Source organism: Sapajus apella, unplaced genomic scaffold (assembly GCF_009761245.1).
Source record: "Sapajus apella isolate SASKATOON/1434 unplaced genomic scaffold, GSC_monkey_1.0 scaffold49, whole genome shotgun sequence".
In the NCBI taxonomy this organism is placed as follows: domain Eukaryota; kingdom Metazoa; phylum Chordata; class Mammalia; order Primates; family Cebidae; genus Sapajus; species Sapajus apella.
Genome location: NW_022436989.1, coordinates 427,279 through 441,764, shown reverse-complemented (window position 1 = coordinate 441,764; position 14,486 = coordinate 427,279). Strand labels below are relative to the sequence as shown.

General features: G+C 37.6%; 1 protein-coding gene across 1 annotated transcript; it reads right to left on the bottom strand.

Annotated features, from left to right (window-relative positions):
* Window positions 1–11,679: 11,679 nt before the first annotated feature.
* On the bottom strand, window positions 11,680–12,603 carry LOC116526163 (olfactory receptor 2AK2). Its single transcript, XM_032242467.1, has one exon. The coding sequence runs from the start codon at window positions 12,601–12,603 to the stop codon at window positions 11,680–11,682; it is 924 nt and encodes a 307-aa protein (XP_032098358.1).
* Window positions 12,604–14,486: the final 1,883 nt, after the last annotated feature.

Genomic DNA, 14,486 nt, shown 5'->3' with positions numbered 1-14,486 from the left:
ATGGCACTGTGCGGAGATGGGCCCTGGGTGCTGGGGGAGGGAGAACATAGCAATCGTGAGGAATGCACTCAGTGCGGTCCTGTTGGAGCAAAGAGGAAAACTGGACCAAACTCACCTGATACCCGCCCACAGAGGGAGCATTTAAACCACCCTAGCCAGAGGGGAACCAATCCCAGTGGGCCTGCAAACTTCCCACCCAGGGCCGCAGAACTCTGTGTCTCCACGTAAAGCAGAAAAGGGGACAGGTTAGAGTTATGAGGCCCCCATTACAGGCCCTAACTCCCAGATGACATTTCTAGACACACTCTGGGCCGGAAGTGAGCCCGTTGCCTTCACAGGAAGGACCCCGTTCTGGCAACATGCATCAGCTGTGAACGAAAGAGCCTTTGAGACCTGAATGACGAGTGGCAATACCCAGATGCTACATCTAGGGTGTGACGGTTAACACTGAGTGTCAACTGGATTGGACTGAAGAATGCAGAGGACTGTTCCTGGGTGTGTCTGTGAGGGTGCTGCCAAAGGAGATTAACATTTGAGTCAGTGGACTGGCAGAGGCAGACCCCACCCTCAGTCTGGGTGGGCATCATTGAAGCAGCTGCCAGCACAGCTAAGATAAAAGCAGGCCGAGGAACGTGGAAAGATTTCACTGGCTGAGTCTTCTGGCCTCCATCTTTCTCCCGTGCTGGAGGCTTCCAGCCCTCAATATTGGACTCCAAGTTCCTCAGCTTTTGGACTCTTGGATATACACCAGTGGTTTGCCAGGCGCTCTGTGGCCAAATGAGCAGATGACAGGTGCAGGCCACCACATAAGGAGAGCAGAACTGCGTTGCCAAGCCCCCTTCCTCCAGCCCCACCACCAGGTCCCAGGGCCAGAACCACCCAATGAACAGAACAATGTGAAGGAAGGCATGAGCCTGCAGGGGGCAGACTTGGTGCCCAGCTGTCAGAAACACGGATTTGACACAAGCTATGTATATTTTAAAGTTATAAATTGCGTCTTTTTGTTTTTTAAAAAATAAAATAAATAAATTGTGAATAGAAATATTTATTATGGCCGGGCGCGGTGGCTCAAGCCTGTAATCCCAGCACTTTGGGAGACCGAGGCGGGTGGATCACGAGGTCAAGAGATCGAGACCATCCTGGTCAACATGGTGAAACCCCGTCTCTACTAAAAGTACAAAAAATTAGCTGGGCATGGTGGCGCGTGCCTGTAATCCCAGCTACTCAGGAGGCTGAGGCAGGAGAATTGCCTGAACCCAGGAGGCGGAGGTTGCGGTGAGCCGAGATCGCGCCATTGCACTCCAGCCTGGGTAACATGAGTGAAACTCCGTCTCAAAAAAAAAAAAAAAAAAAAAAAAAGAAATATTTATTATGTTCTTTGAAATAACTTTTAGGATAAATTGCTAGAAGAGTTTGTAAAAACATAATACTATATGCATAAATGAAATAAGATAATTTTTATGATCTTATCTACAGGCACCCACAACCACGCCTGGCTAACTTTTGTATTTTTAGTAGAGTCAGGGTTTCGCCATATAGGCCAGGCTGCTCTCAAACTCCTGACCTTGTGATCCACCTGCTTCAGCCTCCCAAAGTGCTGGGATTACAGACGTGAGCCACCACGCCTGGCCTATCTGGGCTGACTTCTGTTTCCTCCCCAATGACATTTACAACGTACAGAGTCTAAATAAAATTAACTGTTTATACTGAACTAGTAGTTTAGATATTATAAAGTTGCTGTGTGTGTGTGTGTGTGTGTGTGTGTGTGTGTGTGTGTGTATATATATACTTCAAGTTCTGGGATACATGCACAGAACATACAAGTTTGTTACATAGATATACATGTGCCATGGTGGTTTGCTGCACCCAAAACCCTGTCATCTACATTAGGAATTTCTCCTAATGCTATCCCAACCCTAACGCCCCAACCCTCGATAGGTCGCGGTGTGTGATGTTTCCCTCCCTGTGTCCATGTGTTCTCAATGTTCAGCTACCACTTATGAGTGAGAATATGCGGTGTTTGGTTTTCTGTTCTTGTGTCAGTTTGCTGAGAATGATGGTTTCCAGCTTCACCCATGTCCCTGCAAAGGACATGAAGTCATCCTTTTTTATGGCTATATAGCATTCCATGGTGTTTAGGTACCACATTTTCTTTATCCAGTCTATCCTTGATGGACAGTTGGGTTAGTTCCAAGTCTTTGCTATTGTGAACAGTGCCACATTAAACATATGTGTGCATGTGTTTTTATAATAGAATGATTTATATTCCTTTGGTTATATACCCAGTAATGGGATTGTTTGGTCAAATGGTATTTCTGGTTCTAGATCCTTGAGGAAATGCCACACTGTCTTCCCCAATGGTTGAACTAATTTACACTTCCACCAACAGTGTAAAAGCATTCCTAATCTCCACATCCTCTCCAGCATCTGTTGCTTCCTGACTTTTTGATGGTTGCCATTCTAACTGGCGTGAGATGGTATCTCAATGTGGTTTTGAATTTCATTTCTCTAATGACCAGTCATGATGAGCTTTTTTTTCATATGTTTGTTGGCAGCATAAATGTCTTCTTTTGAGAAGTGTCTGTTCATATCCTTTGCCCACTTTTTGATGGGCTTGTTTTTTTCTTGTAAATTTGTTCAAGTTCCTTGTGGATTCTGGGTATTAGCCCTTTGTCAGATGGATAGATTGCAAACATTTTCTCCCATCCTGTAGGTTGCTTGTTCACTCTGATAGTTTCTTTTGCTGTGCAGAAGCTCTTTAGTTTAATTAGTTCCCATTTGTCTATTTTGGCTTTTGTTTCTATGGCTTTTGGTGTTTTAGTCATGAAGTCTTTGCCCATGCCCATGTCCTAAATGGTATTGCCTATGTTTTCTTCTCAGGTTTTATGGTTTTAGTACGTTTAAATCTTTAATCCATCTTGAGTTAATTTTTGTATAAGTTGAATCCACGGAAATACAAACTACCATCATAGAATACTATAAATACCTCTATGCAAATAAACTAGAAAATCCAGAAGAAATGGATAAATTCCTGGATGCATACACCCTCCCAAGACTAAACCAGGAAGAAGTCAAATCCCTGGGTAGACCAATAACAAATTCTGAAATTGAGGCAATAATTAAGAGCCTACCAAGAAAAAAAAAAAAAAAAAAAAAAAGCCCAGGACTAGAGGGATTCAGAGCCGAATTATACCAGAGGTACAAAGAGGAGCTGCAACCATTCCTTCTGAAACTACTCCTAACAATAGAAAAAAAGGGTCTCCTCCCTAACCCATCTTATGAGGCCAGCATCATCCTGATACCAAAACCTGGCCGAGATGGAACAAATAAAGAAAATTTCAGGCCAATATCCCTGATGAATATCAATGTGAAAATCCTCAAATACTGGCAAATTGAAACCAGCAGCACATTCAAAAGCTTATCCACCACCATCAAGTTGGCTTCATCCTTGGGATGCAAAGCTGGTTCAACATATGCAAATCAATAAATGTAATCCATCACATAAACAGAACCAATGACAAAAACCATATGATTAAACAGATGCAGAAAAGGCCTTTGATAAAATTCAACATCTTTTCATGCTAAAAACCATCGATTAATTAGGTATTGATGCAAGGTATCTCAAAATAATAAGAGCTATTTATGACAAACCCACAGCCCATATCGTACTGAATGGGCAAAAGCTGAAATCGTTCCCTTTGAAAACTGGCAGAAGACAAGGATGCCCTCTCTCACCACTCTGTTCAACATAGTATTGGAAGTTCTGTCCAGGAAAATCAGGCAAGAGAAAGAAATGAAGTGTTTTCAAACTGGAAAAGAGGAAGTCAAATTGTCTATGTGCAGACGACATGATTGTATATTTAGAAAACCCCATTGTCTCAGCCCCAAATCTCCTTAAGCTGATAAGCAGCTTCAGCAAAGTCTCGATACAAAATCAATGTGCAGAAATCACAAGCATTTCTATGCACAAATAATAGACAGAGAGCCAAATCATGAGTGAACTCCAATTCACAGTTGCTACAGAGAGGAAAAAACACCTAGGAATACAACTAACAAAGGATATGAAGGACCTCTTCAAAGAGAACTACAAACCACTGCTCAAGAAAATAAGAGAGAAAACAAACAAATGGCAAAACATTCCATGTTCATGGATGGGAAGAGTCACTATCGTTAAAATGGCCATACTGCCCAAAGTAATTTATAGATTCAATGCTATCCCCATAAAGCTACCACTAACTTTCTTCACAGAACTAGAAAAAACTACTTTAAATTTCATATGGGACTAAAAAAGAGCCCACATAGCCAAGACAATCCTAACCAAAATGAACAAAGCTGGAGGCATCATGCTACCTGACTTTAAACTATACTACAAGGCTACAGTAACTAAAACAGCATGGTACTGGTACCAAAACAGATACAGGCTGTTTTTTTCTATATAAACCAATGGAACAGAACAGAGGCCTCAAAAATAATGCCACACATCTACAACCATCTGATCTTTGACAAGCCTGACAAAAACAAGCAATTGGGAAAGGATTCCCTACATAATAAATGGTGTTGGGAAAACGGCTAGCCATATGCAGAAAACTGAAAGTGGACCCCTTTCTTATGCCTTACACAGGAAATTATATTCTTTTTACTTTATCTGGTTGAGGGCTAAACCAATTCACTTAATGTATCTGAAAGAGAATATGGAACTGGAATATTTGATGAAATTACCATATCATCAAATTATGTCAATGTTTATGGGAATAAAACAGGTTTGAAGTATAATGAATTGACTGAGTTCTGTTAGATACCCTTGAGCACAGCCTGCACGCTTGGGATAAATGCTTCAACCAGCCTTTCTTCCACAATCCCTGGGTGCCACCACTTCCAAAGAACTGCAGGGACCTTTCAACCTGGATCTCAATGGCTGGTGTTTTCTGACAGTGTCTGCTCCACATTCCTCTGCTCCTTATTTGAAGAAAAGAAAAGATTCAGACTGAAAAAAGCAAAGAAAAAAATCAGTCTGTAAGTATGTGAAACTATTGAATTACAGTTGATTTTTCGATTTAAATTTTGTCTTTGGTTATCGCATGAATATATATTTATAAATAAATTGATATGGAAATAAATATGTTTATGTTTGTTTCCTTGGTAAAATCAACAGTCTCTTTAAAAGTGACAAATTTCTTTCCTGAAAATTACTATATCTACATAATCATTCAGCAGTAAATGAGTGAAGGGGATGCCATCCCCCAATACCAAATTGGAATATTGATTACTTTGAATTAAAAACAAAGGAGCAATGGTTGTTTCAGAAAAGCCCAGCTGACCAGTGTCTTCCTGCATGCACAAAGCCATAAAGACTCCTTGGGAGGTGACCCTTTGTGTACCAGCTGAGAAAATTGCCCTTACACCAGACACTGGGATCTGGGCTGCAATGAGCTGAATGAATATAGTTACTCGAGTAACCCTTCTACGACTCTTTCACCCCTTCATATACCTCCTAGTGACTCATCCAAAAATTTATGTGTTACTTTATGATATGCTTTGCCCATTGGAAGATAGTGAAGATTGGTTGTAGAGTAAAAATAAAAAATCTTTATGAAATTGGGTTGACAATATAGAATGAAAACTGTAGAGTTAGCCTTATCCCTTGGTACCATTGATATATGTTCCAAGTTGCAGTCTAAGCAGTGACCCAAAAGAAAGGGGGATAAACATATAGATTGTGGGTTTTTTCCTCAAGGTTCTTTGTAATGTATAACAAGAGGAACTATTACAGATATTACATTGTTACCATGGAATACAATACAACAGCCAGGGTGATCTCAGAGACCATGTTAATTGACAGGCCAATGTCATGTTTTGCAAATTTTATAAAATGTACATAAGAGACAGTAAAATGGAATAGTTATTAAATTATTAGGGGAGATCCAGATGCTTTGTTTATAAAATGCTATGAATTGTGATGTAGTCCTTAAAATTGTGGAAATAATTTTGGAAATAAAAAAATAAATAAAGTGTCCTCCCTGGCAACAAAGGTTTTCTTAATTCTGGCAGATTATTACAATGCTGTACTACATGACCAAGACATAAACATTCACTAATTAACTGAAGTGTTGCTCTGCATGTGAGCTAGCTGGGAAACTTCAGAGAACACCATGCCATGTTGTACACACTCAGTCTCAGAGTCTCAGCACTAACCTGCATCAGGAGCAGTCACCATGTAGAAGCTTCCTAGTATTACATGGCTCTGGCCCCATGAATCACCATGTAGATCTCACTGGTGTTTCTGTTCCTGGTATAAAAGGCAAGGCACCGGAATAGAGCCCTTAGCTTCAGGCTCTGAAGATGCCAATTGGATCACATTTAGGAGAATATAGATTACCAAATATTTTCCACCATTTTCTCAGAGTATTTCAAATTTTGAGATATTTAATCCCTGCAGAAAATGGCCTGTTTTGCTAATGTACTGCTAACAATCAGGATATGAGTAATTTGAAAGTGAAGTCTGCATTAAACTACTGTTAAATGAGATAGGATTCGTAAAGTAATTATCTTATTCCAGGGAAAGCACCCAATCCTGCTAGATTACACTTTGGTAATAACCAATGTGTCAGGAAACAGCTGGTAATTACATAGGGGATAGTGTGTTATAAAAATGTCTTCCCCCAAAAGATATTCTTCCAAAGGGGGACGGTTCTCTTGAACTCTTCTAAACTTGAAACTGCCTAGTTTTATGATTTGGGGTAAGTTACATAAACTCTCTGATATTCAGTTTATTTATAAAAGTGGAGTCAAATTCTCCTCATATTGTAAAGTTTGTATCTTATTCTTTATAATTATTATAATTATTTATGAAATTTATGCATGAATAAAAAGCACCAGACATATCCTTTTTACATACAAACAAATGTTTGTTCCTCTCTCCTTTCTACTTTAACAGAAAGTCTCGATTTCTGATTGGATACACAATAATGAGAAGAGATTTAAAAGGAAGAGAAGAAGGAGAATAAAAGGAGAAGGAGGAAGAGGAGGGAGAGGAAGAGTAGGAGGAAGAGGAAGATGAGGAGGAGGAAAAGGAGAAGGAAGGAAAGAAGGAAGGGAGGGAGGGAGGGGAGAGGAGAGGGAGAAGAAGGAGAGAGAGGGAGAGGGAGAAGGAGAGGAAGAAGGAGAAGGAAGAGGGGAGGGGGAGGGTTGGGGGAGGAAGAGGAGGAGAAAGAAGAAGAAAAGAGGAAGAAGAAGAAAAAAGAAAACGTAAGAAAAAAGAAGAAGGAGAAGGAGAAAAGAAGAGAAAGAAGAAGAAGAAGAAAGTAGTCCTTCCTGACAACAAAGATTTTCCTAAGTCTGGCAGATTATTACAACTCTGTATCATATGACCAAAATGTAAGCATTCAGTAACTGACTGAAGTATAGTTCTGCATATGTAAGGTGATCATAAGAACTGGGTCATTCTTGCCATACCCAACTAACATGGAGTTGACAAACCAGAAGTAAAAAGCACTAAGGGTACAAAACATTCCAAAAGAATGTAATTCTCTGCAACCCTGACTGCTGAAACTGCTATTGTAATCAGAAGCCAGATTATCTACAGCTTCTGAAATAACTTGCTGCAATTTTAGGGCTAATTTTGCCCACCGCAGTTGTTCCCCAGTCAGAGCTTGCCAGCTCCCCAAACTCTTACTAGTGCCAATAAACTTTTTTCCAAAGAGTAATATGTAACATTTCTTCTTTTTTAAAAACTTCTAACCTCTTTGCTCTTTGGGCATACCGATGACCACCAGTTTGTCCCAAATTGTAATTTGTTCTTCCCAAATAAAATACTAAATTTAGAGACTTGTTTCTATATTTTCATTTTGAATTACACAACTAGTTAGGAAGTAAAAGACTTTGTGGAATTATTTTTAATAATTATACTAGGATTCTCAAAAACAACATATAAAGAGCTATTTGAGATTCATATTCAAATAGGTAGGTACTTATAGGCAGCCAATGATGTAAGAGAGCAGAGGAAAAAGAGCAAAAATAGAAATCAAAAGTTGGTCTTTCTGGACAAATTGATTAAATAAAAATAATTGAATTATTAATAATATAATATTGACAATATTAAAGAACATTAATAGTATCAGTAACAATGACTCAATATATTAATTTTGCATTAAGAAATTACCGAGGCTGGGTACCGTAGCTCATACCTGTAATCCCAGCACTTTGGGAGGCCAAGGCAGAAGGATCACTTGAAATCGAGAGTTCAAGACCAGACTGACCAACATGTGTCTCTACATGTCTCAACTAAAATACAAAAAGTAGCTGGGCATGGTGGCAGATGCCTGTAATCCCAACTATTTGAGAGGCTGAGGCAGGAGAATTGCTTGAACCCAGGAGGCGGAGGTTGCAGTGAGCTGAGATCCTGCCACCACTGCACTCCAGCCTGGGCGACAGAGCAAGACTTGATCTTAAAAAGAAAATAAAAAAAAAAAAATAAAAAAATTAAAAAAAAAAAAAATAACTGACTGCCTGATTTTACTTGCGTTGCCCTGTGAAATGGTGTTGTATTTGTCTCCCATTTATAGATGGGAAAACTTGTCTCAATAAAAGTTATGTAACTACCCAAAATGAAGCCATAATATGAATAAAATCTAGGATTCAAAGCCAAGGGCATTAATTTCCAGGTTGGAATAGTGACTAAATCTGAAAATTCATGAGAATAGAGGCAATGGGGAAACAGTTGTGTAATCCCCCTTAAAGGAACTTGGCAGAAGTGCCAGGATGGGCCTGGGTGTGCAGCTTGTGTGTGTGCATGCGCAAAGGGTGTTGTGGTGCAGGAGGAAAAGAGTCACCTCAATAGAGACCCCTGTCTTTTTTCTACCCTACTCTCTTTTCTGCTGACACCTGTCCTGATTTTCCCTTCAGATGCTGTAAGCTTTGACTCTTCCCTTACTCAAGTTTAGAAGAGAAAACAGCAATTTCTTTCCTGTTAATACATCATTAAATATTAATAAACTTCAGTCACAGGATTTTCTTAAAGAAACTTTCATTACTCAAGCATGAAAACCACGAAAAAAAAAAAACCAGAAACAGAAAAAAAGATAATATATTTAGATGTTATTTAACAGGGTCTAAAATGTAAACTTTCATACTAATATATTTCTGTGTATTGATAACACTTCTGAGTCTGCTGGAAATCACTTACTCTGGATTTGTTTTGCAGATACTGTAGCACTGTGGTTCCTGACTTTCCTAGGACTTTAAAGCGAGGAAGTATATCTAACTGTCCATACACAAGTGAATTGTTTTCTCAAACAAATCTTCAGAAATAGTAAGTTATTAAGTGGTCTGTGATAGATTTTTTGTTAGCTTTTCCCCTTTCTCTCCCCTGTTCCCATTACATGTTTGATTGTTGAGGCTGAATTCTCCTAATATCTACAAACTTTAGCTCCCATAATGGCTCATATCATGCAGGATCTTTTCATAACCCTGTGGCCACAATACCAGCTCACAATGTTTGACATAGTCTCTTTTTATTTAGCTTTGTTATCTACAGCCTTTAGTAGGGTTCCCTGGTTTCCATCTGGGTTATGCTTTAAAACTTTGACTGTAGAATCCATATGATGTGCACTCTCTAAAGACTATGATCAGCCCAGCCATCCACACTTACTCATATGTTTCTTCCCTTACAAAAAGTTGGCTGTGATGTTACACCATCTACTATTCCCGAAGGAGTGGGTTATCATAACACTGGCATTGCTTCAACAGTGTAAAAAACTGTATTAGCTAGTAAACATATTTTCTACTAAGAAGAATTTTTAAAATAAATGTGATATATTAATGTTTCTTTTATTATTATCATATGTTAAGTTCTGGGGTACATGTGCAGGTCATGCAGGATTATTATATAGGTATACACATGCCACGGTGGTTTGCTGCATCCAACCCCTCATCACCTATATTAGGTAATTCTCCTAATGTTATCCCTCCCCAATCCCCCCACCCCCTGCTATCCCTCCCCTATCTCCCCCTACCCCTCAACAGGCCCCAGTATGTGATGTTCCCCTCCCTGTGTCCATGTGTTCTTCTTGTTCAACTCCCACTTATGAGTGAGAACATGTGGTGTTTGGTTTTCTGTTCTGTTTGGTTTTCAGTTTGCTGAGAATGATGGTTTCCACCTTCATCCATGTTCCTGCAAAGGACATGAACTCATCCTTTTTTATGGCTGCATAGTATTCCATGGTGTATATGTGCTGCATTTTCTTTATCCAGTCTTTCATTGATAGGCATTTGGGTTGGTTCCAAGTCTTTGCTATTGTAAACAGTGCCTCAATGAACATACATGTGCATATGTCTTTATAATAGGATGATTTATAATCCTTTGGGTATATACCCAGTAATGGGATTGCTGGCTCCTAAAAAGATTTTTTTTTACATTGTACCAAATACTTAAATTGTAATAGAGTCATTAATTTGGGGGGAGGATCTGAGAATCAGGCAATACGGTTCATGTCAAGATTTGTCTATTTATCAGTGAGTTGTTGATGGAGAAGCTCTTAACCACTGTAAACTTTCTTCTCAATCTATACAATGAAGATAACACAGTGATACTTGCTCAAACCATTGAATAAGGTTTTAATATGTGTGTGTTAATTAACAAAATATGCTTTCTGAGCTTTGCACAGCACTTGGTTACTGAAAAGTGTTTAGGATGTGGTGCTGTTACCCTCCTAGTGAATGTTTAAAAGCATAACTGAGGAGAACTCTCTGTTACATAATGTAATAGCACACCATCAATCACTGGAATCACTGGAATCCTGGTTTGCATAATTCTTAGTACTAGATTAAAATGTGTTATTGAAGTAATCATATTTTAAACATTATTGAATATAGATGAATAAAATAAAATGAAACCATCATAGTAAGAAAAACGAATCCAAAGGAGACACATGTTCAGTATGTTACACAGGATCTAAGTGAAGAAATGAAAGATTTTTCATTTAAGTCTTGTTCACCTGGGAAAAGCAGTCCCTGCAATTCAGGGATGACCACCTATTATCAGTTAGGCCTTAGTGTTGCCAGGAGTTGGCCCTGGTGTTCTTCTGTTAAACATACACCATTGTATAGAACATTACACACATAGGGAGAAAAATGGCCCACCAAAGATGTCCACAAGGCCTAACTTCCAGCAACTGTGAATACTTCAGGTTCTGTGGCAAAGGGAAACTAAGGTGGCAGACGGAATTAAGGTTGTTGATTAGCAGAGATTTCTGTCAGCATTTATTTTTTGTTTACTCTTACATGACCAGTGCCTGTAACAGTGTCTCACACAAAATTAAAGCATTAAAACACCTGAACGAAAGAATGAATGAATGTCTTACACATTTTTCTCTCTGTCAACTTTGGTTGTTATATAGATTATCTTGATGTTACATGTTTAGGTAGATTTTACTTTTATGGTTCACATTTCAGAGTATTCAAGAGGGCAAGTCAAAATATTAGCCTGCCAGGGGAACACTCAGTTGAGAAGGTTGAATTCTTTTTCTTTAGAAGTTAAAGAAGTTTGATAAACATTGTTTTTGTGACTTCTATACAGAAAACATGTATTTATATCTTTCCAGATAGTTTTCGGGAACAGCTTTTTATGTTGTTAATCCTCAATTGATATAGGGTTCTACAGTCATATTTTGCATAGCATATCCATTATCCCAACAGTCTCCTCATTGTCCCCATCACTTCCTTATTTCGCAGGCTATAAATGAATGGGTTCAGTAGAGGTGTGATAATGGTGTAAAATACTGCCACTGCCTTGCCCTGTGATGGGGAATGCAAGGAGTGTGGCCTCGTGTAGGTAAAGAGAGCAGTTGCATAGAACAGGCTTGCCACACTGAGGTGGGAGGAACAAGTGGAAACAGCTTTTGCCTGTCCTTTTCCTGAGCTCATGTGGAATACCACAATAAGCACACGAGCATAGGAAGCTAGAATGGCCAAGAATGGTAGCAGCAGAATAGTAAATCCACTCAGGAGAATTGTATACTCATACTGGGAGGTGTCCTGACACACCAATGACAGCAGAGCTGGAACTTCACAGAAAAAGTGGTCAATGAGCCGAGACCTACAGAATGGAAGTTGAAACACATACAATGTATGCATGAAAGCGCTGACAGAACTACTGGCCCACGCACATGCGACCATGAGGCAGCAGATCTTCTTGCTCATAAGTATAGGATAACGTAAAGGATGACAGATAGCTACATAGCGATCGTAAGACATAAAACCAAGGAGAAGGGCTTCGGTTCCACCAAGGACCAAGAATACATATGTTTGAATCTCACAGCCCAAAAATGTAATGGTCTTACTCTTTGAGAGGAAGTTGACTGCCATCTTGGGCACCGTGGTGCAGATGTACATCATGTCAATGATGGAGAGCTGACTCAGCAGAAAGTACATTGGAGTGTGGAGTCTGGTGTCCAGGCGGATGAGGTGGATCAGCATGATATTTCCCGTCAGAGCCACTGTAAAGAGGGTGGCAATGATGACAAAGAGAAGGGAGTTTATCCGGCCATACTGGAAAAGACCAACAAGTAGAAAATCTGTCCCCACACTTTGATTTTTTCCTGTTTTCATGGTTTAAACCAAAATGTCAAAGCAGATGACATCTGAAACATTCATGTAATACTGTTGACTTCCCTTTAAGAGAAAGCAAAGTGGCAATATTAAATACAGTAGAATTTTCTGGTTCCTCTTTAGATGAATACATTTCTCTCCTATTCAATTCATGCAATGTATCCAGAGAAAAATTCCCATTTTACAAATGATTATATGAAAATAAGGATGCTTATGAACTGCAGAATAAAATATAAAATGAAAATAAGAGTACTTAGATGATTTGTCTCAACAAATTATATTTCTCCTTTGTAATGATAAAATCACTCTCTGACTCAATTTTTCATATATATGTGACATGATAGAATTAGTCATATATAATTTTAAGTATTCTTCATTTCTCCTTTGATTACATTGGTTATACATAGGAATATATAAATATAAATATTAAATAAATGTAGTAACCTTTATATAGAAGTGCTATTTCAGACCTTATGATTTAATCACTATTTATTTCTTTCTGTGAATGTAGACACAATTTTATAAACTTGGGGTAAAAGGTAAACCAAACATTAGGAAGAACTTAAGAATGAATCTTTGAAATACAAAATATTTATTATTCTTTGACTCAAGTAACATGTAAAAAATGGTTATTTCACCACCAGGGGTTATTTTTTTGTTTTTCCTTCTTCCTGACAAATAGCCTAGCTTATATATACTATTTTAGCAAATAATACCTTATTAACTACAGGTCCCATGTTCTAAAAATATTTAGTGAAATTATCTGAAACAATATTAAATGCTCTCGGCATTTATGGGGCCTTGACTAAGAGCACAATACAATGATAATCTCTGGAACTCATATTACATTTAGACTGAAAAGCTTGGCTATTTTTGAAAAGCTAAAAATAATACAAATAGTTGCTGCAAGTATATAAATTGATTTTAAAAGTTATAATTACATGAAGCTAGTAATATTGAGTTATCTTTCCTTTTGTATTAGTGTAAAATATTGCCACATAACTAATTACAATTACTCAATAATATTTAAACTGTATTCTAATATTATACCAGAGGCTTATATTATAAAATATGTATACAATATAAAATATGGAATATCACTGAATTCATAAAATAAATATCATCAGTGGGTAATACTTAGTAAACCAATTAATAATAATTCAACCTAAATTTTAAGATTATATATTTCAGACTTGACATAATTATTTTAATAAAATCTAGAAAGAAGACATCTAACTCAAAACAAGAGTGAAAATTCTTTACCAAAAGCTAACAGGAAGGAAATAGAACAATAAGATTGTATCAAGGTAAATGAATAAAATATTCGGCATAATTGAGTATGATAGAAAAAGAATATGATAGCTATAATAAAATTTATGTAATAGAATAAATTACTATATAAAATACAGTAATATATCTCATATAATATATATTATCAATCACTTGTACAGGGTAGGGAAATTGCCTTAAAAATAAAAATAAGAAAATGAGCAACAGTTTTGGAATTGTTGGAATTATCATGCCATCATACGATGATCATTTTTCAAACTTATTAGTGTTTACTTCTCAAAAAATTACATGCAGAAAAACGTAGATTTTAACAAGAACACACAGAAAATTCTTAGGGCAATAAAGTTAATTTTTTATTGTCTTAAATATAAAGGCTCAATTGAATGAAAGAAAAAAAAACGACCTGACTGAATAACCAGGAAAAAGAAATAAATAGATGATTCATAAAAAAAGTAGAAAGTTTAAAACAGGGTAATAACCTATCTAAGCCTAAATCGATGTCATGCAAATAAAACAACCTTATTAAGTTACTTTTTAAAGGGTCAAGAATGTGATTCAATGTACACTAATGTATTTTTGGTAACATGGTAGAT

What these genes read in the sequence shown, in the direction of transcription:
- LOC116526163 (XM_032242467.1), bottom strand. Translation starts at nt 12,603, where the DNA reads ATGAAAACAGGAAAAAATCAAAGTGTGGGGACAGATTTTCTACTTGTT.